General features: G+C 55.5%; 1 protein-coding gene across 4 annotated transcripts in view; it reads left to right on the top strand.

Moving 5' to 3' along the window:
- SYT12 (synaptotagmin 12) overlaps positions 1–11,476 on the top strand; it is a 27,367-nt gene extending 15,891 nt beyond the window's left edge. For all 4 annotated transcript variants that reach the window (XM_037741556.1, XM_017537390.2, XM_037741557.1 and 1 more), the window contains exons 4-8: positions 1,643–2,035; positions 4,914–5,129; positions 5,842–5,962; positions 6,987–7,120; positions 9,200–11,476. In XM_037741556.1, coding sequence (XP_037597484.1) covers positions 1,643–2,035; positions 4,914–5,129; positions 5,842–5,962; positions 6,987–7,120; positions 9,200–9,373 — 1,038 coding nt within the window. In that variant the 3' untranslated portion in view covers positions 9,374–11,476. The remainder of the gene's footprint in view (positions 1–1,642; positions 2,036–4,913; positions 5,130–5,841; positions 5,963–6,986; positions 7,121–9,199) is intronic.
- The last annotated feature ends 3,784 nt before the right edge of the window (positions 11,477–15,260 follow it).

The following is a 15,260-nucleotide window of genomic DNA, read 5'->3' as shown; positions in this document are numbered from 1 at the left end:
TGTAGTCCCAGCTACTCGGGAGCCTGAGTTAGGAGAATTGCTTGAACCCGAGAGGCGGAGGTTGCAGTGAGCTGAGATTGCGCCACTGCACTCCAGCCTGGCGCCTGGCGATGAAAATGAAACTCTGTCTCAAAAAAAATTATTTATTTATTTATATTTATTTATTTATTTATTTATTTTTGAGACAGAATCTTGCTCTGTTGCCCAGGCTGGAGTGCAGTGGCTCAATCTTGGCTCACTGCAACCTCTGCCTCCTGAGTTCAAGCAATTCTCCTGCCTCAGCCTCATAAGTAGCTGAGATTACAGGTGCATGCCACCATGCCCAGCTAATTTTTGTGTTTTTAGTAGAGATCGAGTTTTACCACGTTGGCCAGGTTGGTTCTGAACTCCGGACCTCAGGTGATCCACCTCCTCAGCCTCCCAAAGTGCTGGGATTACAGGCCTTAGCCACCCGCCTGACCGAGGGAAAAAAAATTTAAATATGTGAATGAGTGTCACTGAATGTGAAAACTTCCTGTGTTGTAAACTTCCCTTGTGGCTGCTCCATCACCTCTTGAATGGCTGGCTCCTCATATTCTTACCCCTTCTTCTGGGACACTAGCTGCTTTTCCTTTTTTTTTCCTTTTTTTGAGATGGAGTTTCATTCTGTTGCCCGGCTGGATTGCAGTGATGCGATCTTCGCTCACTGCAACCTCCGCCTCCTGGGTTCAAGCGATTCTCATGCCTTAGCCTCCCAAGTAGCTGGGATTACAGTCATGTGCCACCACACCCAGCTAATATTTGTATTTTTAGTAGAGATGGGCTTTCACCATGTTGGCCAGGCTGGTCTCTATCTCCTGACCTCGTGATCTATCGGCCTCGGCCTCCCAAAGTGCTGGGATTACAGGCGTGAGCCGACCTGCTTTTCCTTTTTCTAAACATCACTGCAGTCGACAACTTGATGTATGGAATTCTGACCCTACAAATAAACATATTAAGAAAAAGTTGGCAGGACACAGTGGTTCACGTCTACAGTCCCAGCACTTTGGGAGGCCAGGATGGGAGGACTCTCTTGAGCCTGGGAGTTTGAGAGCAGCCTGGCCAACATTACAGGCATGTGCATTACCACACCCTGGTAAGCAACATTACCACACCCTGGCAAAACCCTATTTCTACTAAAAATACAAAAATTAGCCAGACATGGTGGTGCATGCCTGTAATCCCAGCTCCTCAGGAGGCTGAGACAGGAGAATTGCTTGAACCCGGGAGGTGGAGATAGCAGTGAGCCGAGATTGTGCCACTATGCTCCAGCCTGGGTGACAGAGTGAGACTCCATCTCAAAAAAAAAAAAAAAAAAAAAAATAAAAAAAAAAAAATAAAAAAAAAAAAAAAAAAAAAAAAAAAAAAAAAAAACTCCATCTCAAAAAAAAAAAAAAAAAAAGAAACAGAGAAAAGGCTTTGTTACATCTTGGTTAAGGCAAGAAAAATAAGTGACATGAGGTAATATTAAACAAGGACCTTCCTAACTAAGGGATGCAGGGCTTCTGTGAAAGGGGAACCTGGAGATCCGTGAATGAACAGGCCTTACTCATCTCCGTGCCGTCTCCTAGTGACCTCGCCTGTGGCCCCGTGATGCTCCCACGTCCCTCTTTCTCACCCCTAGAGAGTGCCTGCCTGGAATACCCAGCGGGGCAGCACGCGGGGAACACCCAGCCGTAAAGGCAGCCTCAGCATGGAGGACACCTTCGAGAGCATCAGTGAACTGGGGCCCCTGGAGCTGATGGGCCGGGAGTTGGACCTGGCGCCCTATGGGACCCTCCGGAAGTCCCAGTCAGCTGACTCCCTGAACTCCATCTCCTCCGTGAGCAATACCTTTGGGCAGGATTTCACACTGGGCCAGGTGGAGGTGAGCATGGACTACGAAGCCACCTCCCACACCCTGCACGTGGCGGTGCTGCAGGGCAAGGACCTCCTGGAGCGGGAGGAGGCCAGCTTCGAGTCCTGCTTCATGCGCGTCAGCCTGCTGCCCGACGAGCAGATTGTGGGCATTTCCCGGGTAAGTGGGGCTCGGGGCGAGGCAGAAGGGTGCTCTGGGCTCACTAGACACCTCCCAGGCAGGCAGGGCTGGGGGGCCCGGCAGGACCCCAGAAAGGCACTAGAGCACAGGTATGGATGCTGATCCCCAAGCTGAAGCTGCAGACTGTAGGGAGAACACGCCTGGGAGGCTGGGGGCCTCCACCTGAAGGCTCCCATTGTGTGGAGTTCTTAACTCTCCCACCAGGCGAATACAGCGTGTGGCAACTGTCCCTGTCCAAATCTGCCCTGTGTCAACATAGGGTTCCAGCAGAAAAGGGATGACATACTCAAGATGGCTAATTCGCGAAGAGCTTACCAACAGGACTGGTCGGGTGCAATGGCTCACGCCTGTAAGCCCAGCACTTTGGGAGGCTGAGGCGGGTGGATCACCTGAGGTCACAGGTTCAAGACCAGCCTGACCTCAACATAGTGAAACCCTGTCTCTACTGAAAATACAAAAATTAGCTGGGCATGGTGGTGCACACCTGTAATTCCAGCTATTCAGGTGGCTGAGGCAGGAGAATCACTTGAACTCAGGAGGTGGAGGTTGCAGCGAGCTGAGATCATGCCACTGCACTCCAGCCTGGGCAACAGAGTAACTCTACCTCAAAAATAATAAATAAATTTTAAAAATGAAAATAATGACCATTTAGAGTGCCGAGGTGGGATGTGGGGCGACTTCAAGGATGGCACAGTACCCGGGAGGGGTGTAACAGGAGGGGAGGTCCCACTCTAGATCTGAAGGGATGAGAGGAAGTTGAGGTTACTGGGCCCAAAAGGATAGAGGGCCACCTCGTATGGAGAGGGCTACCTCGGTGGGAGCTGTGCCCTTTGGTCAAGGAACATGGTCAGTCTGCAGCAATCCTGCACAGAAGGACCTGGCTTCCCCTCCAGTTTCCCTCTGGTGACCTTCACTGGGTGACCCCACCAGAAGCTAAAGGCCAAAGGAACCTGTTGACACAGCCCATGGATGTCAACCCTCAGGGACAGAGCAGAGTGGGAAGGCCAGAGAATAAGATGTGAGGGGCAGGGAAGGCACCCAGTCCCTGTGAATCACAGGGCCAAGCCAACAGAGCCACATCTGAGCTGAAGGGTGGGGATAGCCTGTGACCAGAGTGCAGGGAGGGCGTGTTTAGGGCACCAAGTTGGGGTGGCCCAGCTTCTGAGAGGCAGTACGGTGGGTGATTAGGATCAGGACTGTGGAGCCTGACTGCCTGGGTTCAAATCCTGGTTCCACCTCTTCCTAGCAATATGACCTTGGATAAGTCAGTTTAGTACCCCATGACTCAGTTTCCCCATCTGTTAAATGGGCAGCATAGTTATTGAGGAAGAGCTGGGTTAATGCATGTAAAGTTCTGTTCTTAGCCCAGCCCTGGTCAGTGCCCAGCAGGTTGGCCCTCAGGACTGTGCAGAGCTTCTGTCATGCCCAGCCATGTTGCCTGTGGCCTGGGCTGCCTAGAGGACTCTGGGTGGTTCAGGATGCATTCCTTGATGAGGGACATTGGCAGATGGCAGCCACCACAGCATGATGTGTGCTGAGAACCTGGTTCACAGAGCCCAGCACATCCATGATTTTCTCATTAGCCCCTGAGGCCAACAGGACGGATGGTTAGGGCATCTTACAGATGAGGAAACTGAGGCTCGGGAAGGTGCTTTGCCCAAGACAACCCCAGTAAGGAAGCAGGAGGTCCAAGACTCAAACCCAGGGTTCCATCCTCCTCCATCCATGTGTGCACGCTCAGAGAATGGCTGGTTGAGGGGCCCAGTCCCCTCTGGGCAGGGGACAGTTGAGAGGCTATTTAGCTGAAGGAGGGATCATGAAGAGCCTGAATGCCAACGTCAGGAGATCAGGAGGTCAGGAGGTAGGCTTTATCCCTTGGGGGCAAGGAGCCCTTCAACAGCAAGGGATTGTGTAGGGAACGTGGCTCCCAGGGAGCACTGTGAGAAGAGCCTTCCCAGGCCCAGGCAGTGACAGAAGAATGTGGTCATGGTGGCTGGTGGCCAGTCCCACCAAGAGGTGCTGCCTCCAAGCTAGGCAGTCCCCCAGCTTCAGGTAGAGTCCAGGGATGAAAGTGCCTTTCTTTAAATATCGACAGGCAGTGACTAAAGCATCTCTCTTATTCCCCAGAGAGCCGTGCCCGCAATGTACCTTCCCAGGGGACCTGCCCACGACTTCCTGGGAGGAGGCCAGTGTGTCGCCCACCAGGCAGGACTGGGCTTGAAAACACAGTCGGCCCAACCTTGCCTAATTCTCCCTTCCATCCACCCATTCAGCCTACGGTGTTCAAACAGTCCTGAGCCAGGCTCTACAGGAACCTGGGACATCAGTGGCTCGTGACTCCACAGACAACTGTCCCACTCCACTGCATGCCTGGCCTAGGGCTAGACTCCAGCAGATGCAAGAAAGATGGAGACTGGCTCGTCCAGGTCATCTTAAAGGTTCTGGGGTGCCATGGGCACCGAGGACGGGGATTAGCTGGGATCCGATTGTGGGAGCTTCAAACACCAGGCCACTAGATTGGCCACCACTGAGGAGAGGACAGGAGGCTTTTTTTTTTTTTTTTTGGTAGAGATGGGGTTTTACCATGTTGGCCAGGATGGTCTCAATCTCTTGACCTCAGGTGATCCGCCTGCCTCAGCCTCCTAAAGTGCTGGGATTACAAGTGTGAGCCACCATGCCCGGCCTAGGAGGCTTTTAAAGCTTTGGGCTGAGCCACCAAAGGAAAGATTGCCATTGAGGCTGTCATGACAACAGAGCCAGGACTCTAGCCCAGGCCTCTGGACTCCGTGTCCAGTGCTCTCTCCCTGCTGCAGCCTCTCAGGCTCCTAGCGCCCCCCCATGGCCCTTTGTCCTGCAGATCCAGAGGAATGCCTACTCCATCTTTTTCGATGAGAAGTTCTCCATCCCCCTGGATCCCACCGCCCTGGAGGAGAAGAGCCTGCGGTTTTCTGTATTTGGCATTGACGAGGATGAGCGGAACGTCAGCACGGGGGTGGTGGAGCTGAAGCTTTCTGTGCTTGACCTCCCACTGCAGCCCTTCAGCGGCTGGCTCTATTTACAGGACCAGAACAAGGTAAGTGACCTGCCTGCCCCCGCCTGCTCATCCACCACAGAAGAGTGTGCATACACATACACTTCCAGAAAGGGGCTCCTTCATCCTCTGCAACTGCCTGAACCCCAAGATCATTAGGAGAGCAGGGAAGACTCGAGCCACATCTGAGGAAACTGCTTACTGCAGGCAAATGACAAAAACATCCTGACCTCTGTTTATAGCTCATTTGCTGTTCTTAGCACCAAAGCTTTAGAGGTTCTTCTCCCACTCAGCTTCTGCTGGAGAAACATTCCTCTGGCCTTGGAGGGGATGATTTCAGGCAGAGGCCAGGCTGCAGTGTAGCTTTACAATTGTAGGAATGCACACAGAACATCACTGTTGTTTAAGCAGAGAATCTAATTCCACTCCGCTTGGATTGTTGGGTATTACTACCGGAGTGTTTTCCTTGGCCTGGAATGAGGGAACAAAACTACATTTGATAGCAACATTTGACAGGCCGCCTCTGGTCCTCCGTCCCAGGCAGGGAGGGATGGGGCATGCTCCCTGCAGTGTCGGGGGTGGGTGGCTGTCCCTTTCTCAACCCTGCCAGCCTGAAGCCTGCGGTAAGAGGCCCCCAGGGAAACCACTTCTCTATGGAGAAGGAAGCCTCAGCTTTTCCCTGGCAACCAAGGCTCTCCCTGGACCCCTCAAGTCCGGTGGGGAGAAGCCCCTTGAGCCACCGCCTGTCCCCCAGGCTGCCGACGCTGTGGGGGAGATCCTGCTCTCCCTCAGCTACCTCCCCACAGCTGAGCGCCTCACCGTGGTCGTGGTTAAGGCCAAGAATCTCATCTGGACCAGTGACAAGACCACAGCGGGTAAGGGCCAGCGGGCAACCCAGCTCCTCCATGTGGCTCAGTGGAAGCTGTGGGCCAGCTGCTGTGCTGTGGGCACCTGGAGGCATCAGCAGGTGTGGGACACAGTGCCAGGGCCCCCTCAGCTTTGCTGAGCCAGGAGCCGTGCAGGTGGGTGGGGGGTGGGACGGGGGCGATGACTCTGGCTGGGAAAACATGTGATCCCTGGAGGGTGTCGGGGCCCCTGTGAGGACAGAGTGAAGGAGGTCAGAGTGATGGGGGGGTCTGAGGGCAGAAGGCAGCACTCAGGGCTGGGGGCACTGGGCAGGGAACAAAGGGCGGCATCTGTTTCCTGGAACTGGAATTCATGGTGGAGGCTCCATTCTCAGAGACAGGGCAGTATCCCAGAATCCAACCAAGGACCAGGGCCATGGGTTTGGGATGGGGCCAGGCAGGACCTGATGCCTTAGGTCTGCAGAAGCCTCAGGTCCCTCCCAAAGCAGTGACTGTGGATGCAGCTGTATTCTAGGAAACTGAAGACAGGGGCTGGGGAGACTGACCTATTGGGAGTTGCAAGCCTTGGGTGGCGGGGACCCCAGCTCCAGGCAGGTGCAGCAAGGACACCCCGTGGGCAATAGGTGATGGCCAGACGGCAGCTTGTTATTTCAGACCTGCACACGGTTGAGTCAGGCTCTGCTGTGCAGGCGCCCGGTGACTCAGGGCTGACGTCTGCACTTGGGCCATTTATAGAAGGAAAGTGGTAGGGCTGCTGAGATCCCCAGAGCATCCTAGGAGGGGAGTACGTGGGCTGTAGGCAGCTGCCTGAGCATAAAGCCCGCCCCCCCCATCACCTGATGTGCTGTGTGAGCCTCAGTTTTCTCATCTGTGAAATGGGAAAAACAATAAAGGACCAAGGGCGGGGCTGCAGGAGGTCACGGCAACAGCAAAGCATTGGGGAGTTTGTAATCAGTGGGTGGAGTTAGACTGGGTGGGCAGGGCTGTGGCAAGTGAGTGTGGCTCTGGCCTTCACCCCTCCGCCTGCCCACAGACCCCTTCGTCAAGGTATACCTGCTGCAGGATGGGAGGAAGATGAGCAAAAAGAAGACAGCTGTGAAAAGGGACGACCCTAACCCGGTGTTCAACGAAGCCATGATCTTCTCGGTGCCAGCCATTGTGCTCCAGGTGAGGGGGCTGGGGGACGGGAAGGGGCCAGGTCACCCCAGGGCTCTGGGGCTGCCATCTCTCCACCGTCACTTCTCAGGGGCCCGGCAGGGGTAGCAGTTTGCCTCCAGCCATCCCTTTTTAGCAGTTATTGAGTGCCGCTGGGGGCCAGCCCTAGGGTGGGTGCTGGGGACACAGGCCAGCTTTCTTGGTGGTCACAAGGGACAGGCAGGAGAGTCCCTAATCCACTAAGAGTGTTCTAGACTCCCTCGATCAGGTAAGGGGGGCTTCTTGCAGGAGGGAATACCCAGCTCCGAGGGAGGACCATTCCTGGTGGAGGGAACTGAAGAGGCGTGGAGAGGAGCCAGGGTGAGCCAGGCACCCAGAGTTCCTGCTCTGAATCTCCCAGGCTCTATTTCAGGGTTCTGCTGAACTCCCCAAGTTCCCGTGGCCTTCAGAAGAACTCCCCAAGTTCCCATGCTCCAGAGAGACCTCTCCCAGCAGGGACATCACAGACCATGGGTGGGGGGCTGCAGAGGACAGGGCTTGGGCCCTGATTCCATGCCTTGGAGGCTGGGCTTGCACCGCTTTCCTTCACTGTCTTTGGCCCTCCTCGGGCACTCCTGACAATGAGAAAGTCCTTTGTGCCTGGATCCAAAACCTGCCCCCATAGCTCCAGGGCTATACAGAAACCCACTAATCTCCCCCCGGGGACCCCGCCTGGATATAAAGGCCCAGAATTCTGCCTCGCTCTGGGTTTTCCTAACCCAGGCACATCCCAGCATCTCTGGCCCATCCTGGTTATCAAAGCCTTTGCCTGCTACCCTTGTAGGGCAGGCTGTCCATGTGTCCCCTGACTCTCCCTCGGTGTCATAGTGCCATTACTCCACAGCCTCTAAAAGCAAGAGACTTCTTGGGACTCTAGGGGAAGTGGGGGAGGAGAGAGGTCGGACTGGGCTGGAGTTTCAGCTCCCGCTCTCATCTCAAGCACGGCCTCTCCTGTCTTCGGCTGTGAGTGCAACGTGATGATATTAGTAATAGCAACGCCGCTTCTAGCATGTTCTGATTGTGCACAGGCCCCATTTTACACAATTCACTCGTTTTGTTCCTGGAACAGCCCCATGAAATAGAAACCAATTTTTTTTAGACAGAGTCTCACTATGTCATCCAGGCTGGTGTGCAGTGGTGTGATTTCAGCTCACTGCAGCCTCTGCCTCCCCAGTTCAAGCAATTCTCCTGCCTTGACTTCCCAAGTAGCTGGGATTACAGGCACGTGCCATCATGCCCAGCTAATTTTTGTATTTTTGGTAGAGACGAGGTTTCACCATGTTGGCCAGGCTGGTCTCAAACTCCTGACCTCAGGTGATCTGCCCACCTCAGCCTCCCAAAGTGCTAGCATTATAGGCTTGAGTCACCGCACCCAGCCAGAACAAATATTATCATCACCATATCACAGATGGAGAAACTGAGGTAGCAAGAGCCCAAGTCACTGACCAAGGTCACACAGCAAGGAAGTGGGGACCAGGCGCAGTGGCTCATGCCTGTAATCGCAGCACTTTGGGAGGCCAGAGTGGGCAGATCACTTGAGGTCAGGAGTTTGAGAACAGCCTGACCAACATGGCGAAACTCTGTCTCTACTAAAAATACAAAAATTAGCCGGGCATGGTGGTGGGCACCTTGGCCCCAGCTACTCAGGATGATGAGGCAGGAGAATCACTTGAACCCAGGAGGCAGAGGTCGCAGTTAGCCAAGATCACACCACTGCACTCCAGCCTGGGCAACAGAGTGAGACTCTATTTCAAAAAAAAAAAGGCAAGTTGGGAGGCCAGCATTGGAACTCTGGCAGGTGGGTGCTGCGGCTTAGAGGGAGGCAGCAAGAGAAGCCTGCAGGCCCAGGCAGCCCTAGTTCAAACTCTTGCCCGCCATTTATTTGCTGAATGACCTGGGCCGACTCTCCTTCCCTCTTAGATCAGAGGCGAGGATTCAGGGAGCTGCGCCTGGCTCCTCTCTAAGGCCTGACATTTGTAGCCTTGGACCCAGGAGCCAAGAAGTACCTCTGGCTGCTCCTGGTCCTCAGCACCCACGTTGCCTCTTTCTCAGGACCTGTCTCTCCGTGTGACAGTGGCTGAGAGCAGCATCGACGGCCGTGGGGACAACGTGGGCCATGTCATCATTGGGCCGTCGGCCAGCGGCATGGGAACCACACACTGGAACCAGATGTTGGCCACGCTGCGCAGGCCCGTGTCCATGTGGCACACTGTCCGGCGAAACTAGCAACCAGGGCGGGCCAGGTGGGCAGCAGAGCTGCCGGAGCCTGGCACCCACTCGGCTCTGTCTGATGCCCTCTTCATAGCCCAGCTGGAGCCATGAACACTGGGGTCCCCTGGCAGAGTCCTCATGAGCCATCCTGGTCTCTCTGTCCAGATTGCAGCAGAGGAGTGAGCGTGGCTCTGTGTCCGGGACCCCAGGGTCTTCTCCCGATGAGGACCAGCTGTCCTGGGCCAGGACCGAGGGAGGCTCTGAGCACTGGACAGCTGTGTTCCATCTCAAGCTCCCCCAACCCTGCTCCTCCTGGGAGGCCAGCTGCCGAGCCAGGCTATGTTCTGGAATCCAGCGAATCTTGGGGGCCAGGCACCGTGCTGGGTAACATGAATGAGACGCAGCCCCTAGGACATCAGGCAGACAAGCTCCCCTTCCCCAGAGGATGTGTGCAGTGCTGATGGTGACCCAGCTGTGTGGACTCAGGAGGCTCTGAAGGCTGGGGAACAGGGAGGTTCTCTTTGACGATGTAGGAGCTGCATTTGGAGGGACAGGGAAAGAACCGAGCATGTCCCAGGCAGTGGGCCCAGCCTAAGCAATGGCAGGATGTGAACTTTCCCATTGTACATGCAGTCCTCAGCCCACTGCAGCGGATACAAGGAAGGGCCTCTCTCTGGGGCAGAGAAGAGACCAAGAGACCAGGCCCAGGCAGAAGCCCGCCAGCCACGTGGAACACTGGCTCCGGAGTTATTCTATGAAATCTACTCCCCAGACCTCAACTATGGCAAGAGCCAGAGGTCCAAAGAGGCCCAGCCCCAGGTCCTTGTGCTCAGTCCTTCACAAACCAGGCCCAGGGCTGCAAGCATTCATTGATGCCCTTCCAGGCCAGGTCCACTGGGGGGAAGATGCCTCAGGCAGGTCTCAGCTGGGGTGGGGGGGTGGCAGGGGCGGGGCAGAGGGAATACTGGCAGCTGCAGGCACCTGGGAAGATGTGGTGGCCAAGGAGACCCTCAGGCTGGGCCTTGGAGAGGTGGCGGGAAAGGACAGTTCAGGTGGCTGAGGCCCGATGGGAAGCTAGGGGAGGCCAGGGTGGAAGGGCAGCTTGAGGGACACCCGGAGAAGACAGAGGGCCAGACTACGAAGGAGGTGGCTCTCGATCATGGGTGGTGCCCCTGACACTGGGTGTCCTCCGGTGAGTTCCCTAGAAGCGAAACCTGAGATGGAAATTCTTGGGCCAGTGGGTTCTTGTGGGTGAGTGCTCTCAGAGAAACTTACCAGAGAAAGAAAGGGAGCCCAGGCTGGAGGGAGGAAGCCAATAAAGTTGTGGCTTCCAGATCCATCTGCCTTGGCCTGATTGCTGTGGAGGCAGGGGCCTGGAGTTCGAGGGGCACCCTGGGGGGGTCCCGCCCAGAAGGAGAGGGACTGGGGTATTGCACCCCTACAGGCGTCTATCTTTGGTTACCCCCAGCCCGAATAGGATGAGGGCAGGCAGAGCTCATCTCCCCAGCCTGGCATCCCGCAGTCCAGGAAGCAGCTTCCTGCCTTCACGGCTGAGTGCTGGGAGGTCTGAGTTCACCCAGGCCAACACGTCAGGGAGCATCTGCTCTGTGAGGCCATACACAGGTGACAGTATGGACCCTCAGGCTGGATGCCCCTGTTCCTTGCTCCATAACTGGTGAGCTATGGAGACCCAGGTCAACCAGTTATCCCCAGTGATATAGAGGAAGGAAGGGCTAGAACAGGGGCCCAGGGGACTGGAGGTAGGATGGTAGCTCACCCCACTTGACATAGCCAGGGCCCAACCCCAAGTTCAGGCTTCTACCCTGTGGCCACAGCAGAAGGTCAGCCTAGGGCCAGGAGACACATGGCTGGGCAAAGCTTTGCAGCCTGGGAGACCCTGACTCTCTCTAACCCAGTGGCTGTGTGGTGCGGTCCACTGACTCCCCACTTCCCACTGTCTCCCCTCTCTCCCTCCCCCTAACTGCATGACATGTTAACTGTGCGCCCAGGATGGCCGTGGTGGGGACCGGGTATGCCGACTGGAATGATTCTAGAACCAAAATAAAGCTGGGGTAGGAAGAGGGGGCTTCTGGGGAGCCCTGCTCAACCCTGAATCAACTTCGTCTTTTCTCTGGGAATCAGGGACTCAGGCCTCCTATGGGTTACTGTTGGGAATAGCATGGACAGGGATGGGCTGGTGGAGAATTCCCAGCAGCCCCCGGGGGGCCTGCCTGCCACAGGGACTGACTCCGAAGAGCTGAGACAACCAATGAGATGGGCTGTGGCAGGAGCCCATGAGAGGGGCAGAGACCTGGGAAGGCTTCCTGGAGGAGGTAGAAGCATGAGAGCTGGCCTTGCAGCAGGGGACTGTACACATGGAGGAGGGAGAGGGGTCTGAAACTGCCTGAGCAAAGATGTCACAGTGTCTGGGGGAGACACAGCTGGGCTAAGGCTAGAGAGGCTACATGGGGTCGGGCTGTGGAGGCTGCCTGTCCAGGCTCAGGCAGAAGCTCCTTGTGCTGCTGCTGGTGGGGAGCCATGGTGGGATCTTGAGCAGGATCAGGTCCGAGGGAGGGAGGGTCACTCAAAGAAGCTTTGGTGATGACACAGAGGGACATCAGTGAGTGTTACCTTTGACAGTGAGTGGCAGGAGGGGCAGGCAGGAGGCCTCTGAGCTGCCTTTAGGTTTGGGTTCATTCAGCAGAACTCAAACCGAGGCGTCTTCCTGGAGAGAAGCCGGGACAACCCAGGCTCAGAGAAGCTGTCTTACCTCCTCCTTTTCTCTTGTAATCTCCCAACCTGTTTCTGTCCTTTCTTGGGCCACCCTGCCTCCAGGGTCCCATCCTTCCGTGCCCCTTTATCTCCCCTCCTCCAGCCCTGGACTCATGGACACGCCTCCAAGGTCCCAAGCCCCCTCTGTCTGGGAGCCCCACCGAGGAGTGGGGGTCTCTGACCTGCCCAGCAGCGTTGCCTGGGCCAGGCCTACATGTGGGAGACGGGGGACAAGCCACGGCATCACGGCAACAGCAGCTCCCAGCTGCAAGCTTCTCTTCCTCTTTCCCATTTGTCTATGCCTGCAGACCCCCAAAGGGACAAATCAAAAGGCTAACTAAGCACTAAGATGGGGATTCCCCCTCTTTCCACCCCTCACACCCTATTATCAGCCCTCCCATCCACCCAGAAAGATCAATAATGGTTTGGCAAGGAGAGGAGGCTGGGGCAGGAGGCCATGTCCCCATGTCCTGGGGCCCCAGTTACATGGCAGCTTGAGCTGTCTGGGCAGGCAAAAGGAAACTTGGGCACACAGGCCCTGTGGGTTCCACCTGGCACAGAGCTGAGTCCACTGCTTACTTGCTGTGTAAATTCCTTCCTTTCTCAGGCCTCAGTTTCCCCATCTGAAGAATGGGGGTGTTGAATAAACTGACCTCTAAAGACCCCTATACCTCTGACTTTTAGGGATTCTGTGTGTACGGGCTCTGGAGCCCAAGGGCGTGGGTGCAAATCTCAGCTCCTCTGCTTACTAGCTGTGGGACCTTAGGCAAATTATCTGACCTCTTGGGCCTCAGTTTCCTCACTTGTCAAAGGAGGATAAGAATTGAACATACGTCATAGGATGACACGAAATGACATATGCCAAGCATCCGGCACAGAAAGGTGCTCAGTAAATGTGAGGTCAAGGCTTTGGGTGGAGGAGTTCAGGCTAAGAGCAAGGACTCTTGGGATCCAGTATTTTGGATGAAAGTGGTCTGGGCACAGTGGCAGAAACCTGTAATCCCAGCTACTCGGGAGGCTGAGGCAGGAGAATCACTTGAACCCGGGAGGCAGAGGTTGCAGTGAGCTGAGATCGCATCACTGTACTCCAGCCTGGGCAAGACTCTATCTGAGAAAAAAAGCGAAAAAAAAAAAGGAGGTGAGGCCAGGCTTGGTGGCTCACGCCTGTAATCCCAGTACTTTGGGAGGCCAAGGCAGGTGGATCACTAGGCCAGGAGTTCGAGACCATCCTGACCATCATGGTGAAACCCTGTCTCTACTAAAATACAAAAAGTTAGCCAGGCACGGTGGCATGTGCCTGTAATCCCAGTTACTTGGGACGCTGAGGCAGGGGAAGCACTTGAACTCACTTGAGGCAGGGAAGGCAGAGGTTGCAGTAAGCTGAGATTGCTGAGATCGCGCCATTGCACTCCAGCCTGGGGACAGAGCGAGCCTCCATCAAAAAAGAAAGAGGAGAAGAGGGGGAGTACGGGAGGAGAGAGAAGGGGAGGGGCGGGGAGGAGAAAGCTCGGAGGACGGGGGATGCTTCAGGAGCTACACACCAGGGCCTGTGCACCCTGCCAAGCCCTCCCAAGGGGAAAGCCTGCATCTCTGAGGTTCTACCCACCCCCTGCATACACTTTCCCCTTTATTCAGCCCTCCACAAGCACTCCATACCCTCAAGCCAGGAGCCCTGAGCAGGGAGGCGGCCCCAGGTGATGACCGTGCAGGGAGCTGAGCCACCACATGAGGGCAGCGGAGACACGATCAGGATGGCACAGGATTAGGCCTTAGAATGGGGGTGGTGTGAGAAAATGGGGAGGGGGTGAGGCCAGGGGGCCTTGGAGTAAGCAGAGGCTGGAGAGTGGTCACCTGTCCACAGATTCTCCATTCATGTCACATGTGATATTTGTTCATCCATGCAAGCATTTGTTCCTTTATTCATTTCTTCAGTTTGTTTATTCTTGTAAGCTTGTCCCTCTTCCGTCCGTCCTTCCTTCCTTCTTTCCTTCCTCTCTTCCTCACTCTGCTCTTTTCCTTTTTTTTTCTTCTAAGACGGGGTTTCACCATATTGGTCAGGCTGGTCTTGAACTCCCGACCTCAGGTGATCTGCCCGCCTTGGCCTCCAAAGCGCTTGGATTACAGGCGTGAGCCACCATGCCCGGCCTGTTCTTTTCCTTCTTGTCCCTTTGCTTTGTCCAGCCAGGCGATCTACTGGACATACTGTCCTGAACCACAGCTGGGTGTCAGCTGAGAGAGGGGCCTGAGTCACCCACAGGCTGCAGGTCCAGTGAAGCCCCAGTAAACAGTAAAACAGTAAACAGTACCCTGGCCAGGCAGACTGTGTGACCTGCACCACCACTCTAAAAATAAATTCCAGGAAAACAGTGCGGTCCCAGGTTCAGCAATGTCTGAGATTCGGGGAAATTCCCTGCCGACCAGAGCCGATTTCTGTGGCCTGGTGACTAATCTCCTTCTCGCGGGAGCGTAAGCATAAGATGGGGGTGAGGCTGGGGCTTGACATCAGATCGAATCTTGGCCGTGTCCTGCTGGCCTAAGACACGCCTCTGCCTCTCTCTGAGGCTCAGTTCCCAAACCTTTAAAATGAGGGGAAGCAGGTCATCTGCTTGGTTTACCTTGCGGTCTGAGACCTAAAGGAAAATTGTGCAGCTGAGGTGTGCAGGCTGTCTGAGGAGGGAGACAGCCTGGCTTTGAGGTCAGGCCTGGATCCAAATTCTAGTTCAGCCTCTTACTAGCTGTGGATCTTAGACAACAACTTAGCTTCTCTGGGCCTCAGGCTCCTCATCTGTGAAATGGAGCTAAGAGTCCCTCCCTCCTAGGGAATAGTGGCTACACATGGCTTGCAATCCATTAATGGGTGCTATTATTATTAGGAAATGCTCAGTGAAACTGTACAGCCTGACAGACGTCAAGTGTGTCATTACAGTGATTATCCCTATGGCAACCAAGGCCAAACGCCTCTGCCTGACTCTCGGCTCCCTCCACCCCCAGTCTGGCCCCACCTGCCTTCCAGCCTTGCCACCCAAGGCCTGATGACAGCAGCACTGCGGAGGAAGATGCTGACAGCTGATCCAAGGGGTTGGGGCCCCTCCCACCACTCCCCGGGGCGGGGAGCCCTGCTCAGGAGCTA

Source organism: Cebus imitator, unplaced genomic scaffold (assembly GCF_001604975.1).
Source record: "Cebus imitator isolate Cc_AM_T3 unplaced genomic scaffold, Cebus_imitator-1.0 Scaffold102, whole genome shotgun sequence".
NCBI classification, from domain to species: Eukaryota; Metazoa; Chordata; class Mammalia; order Primates; family Cebidae; genus Cebus; species Cebus imitator.
This window is presented reverse-complemented; position numbering and strand designations above follow the sequence as displayed.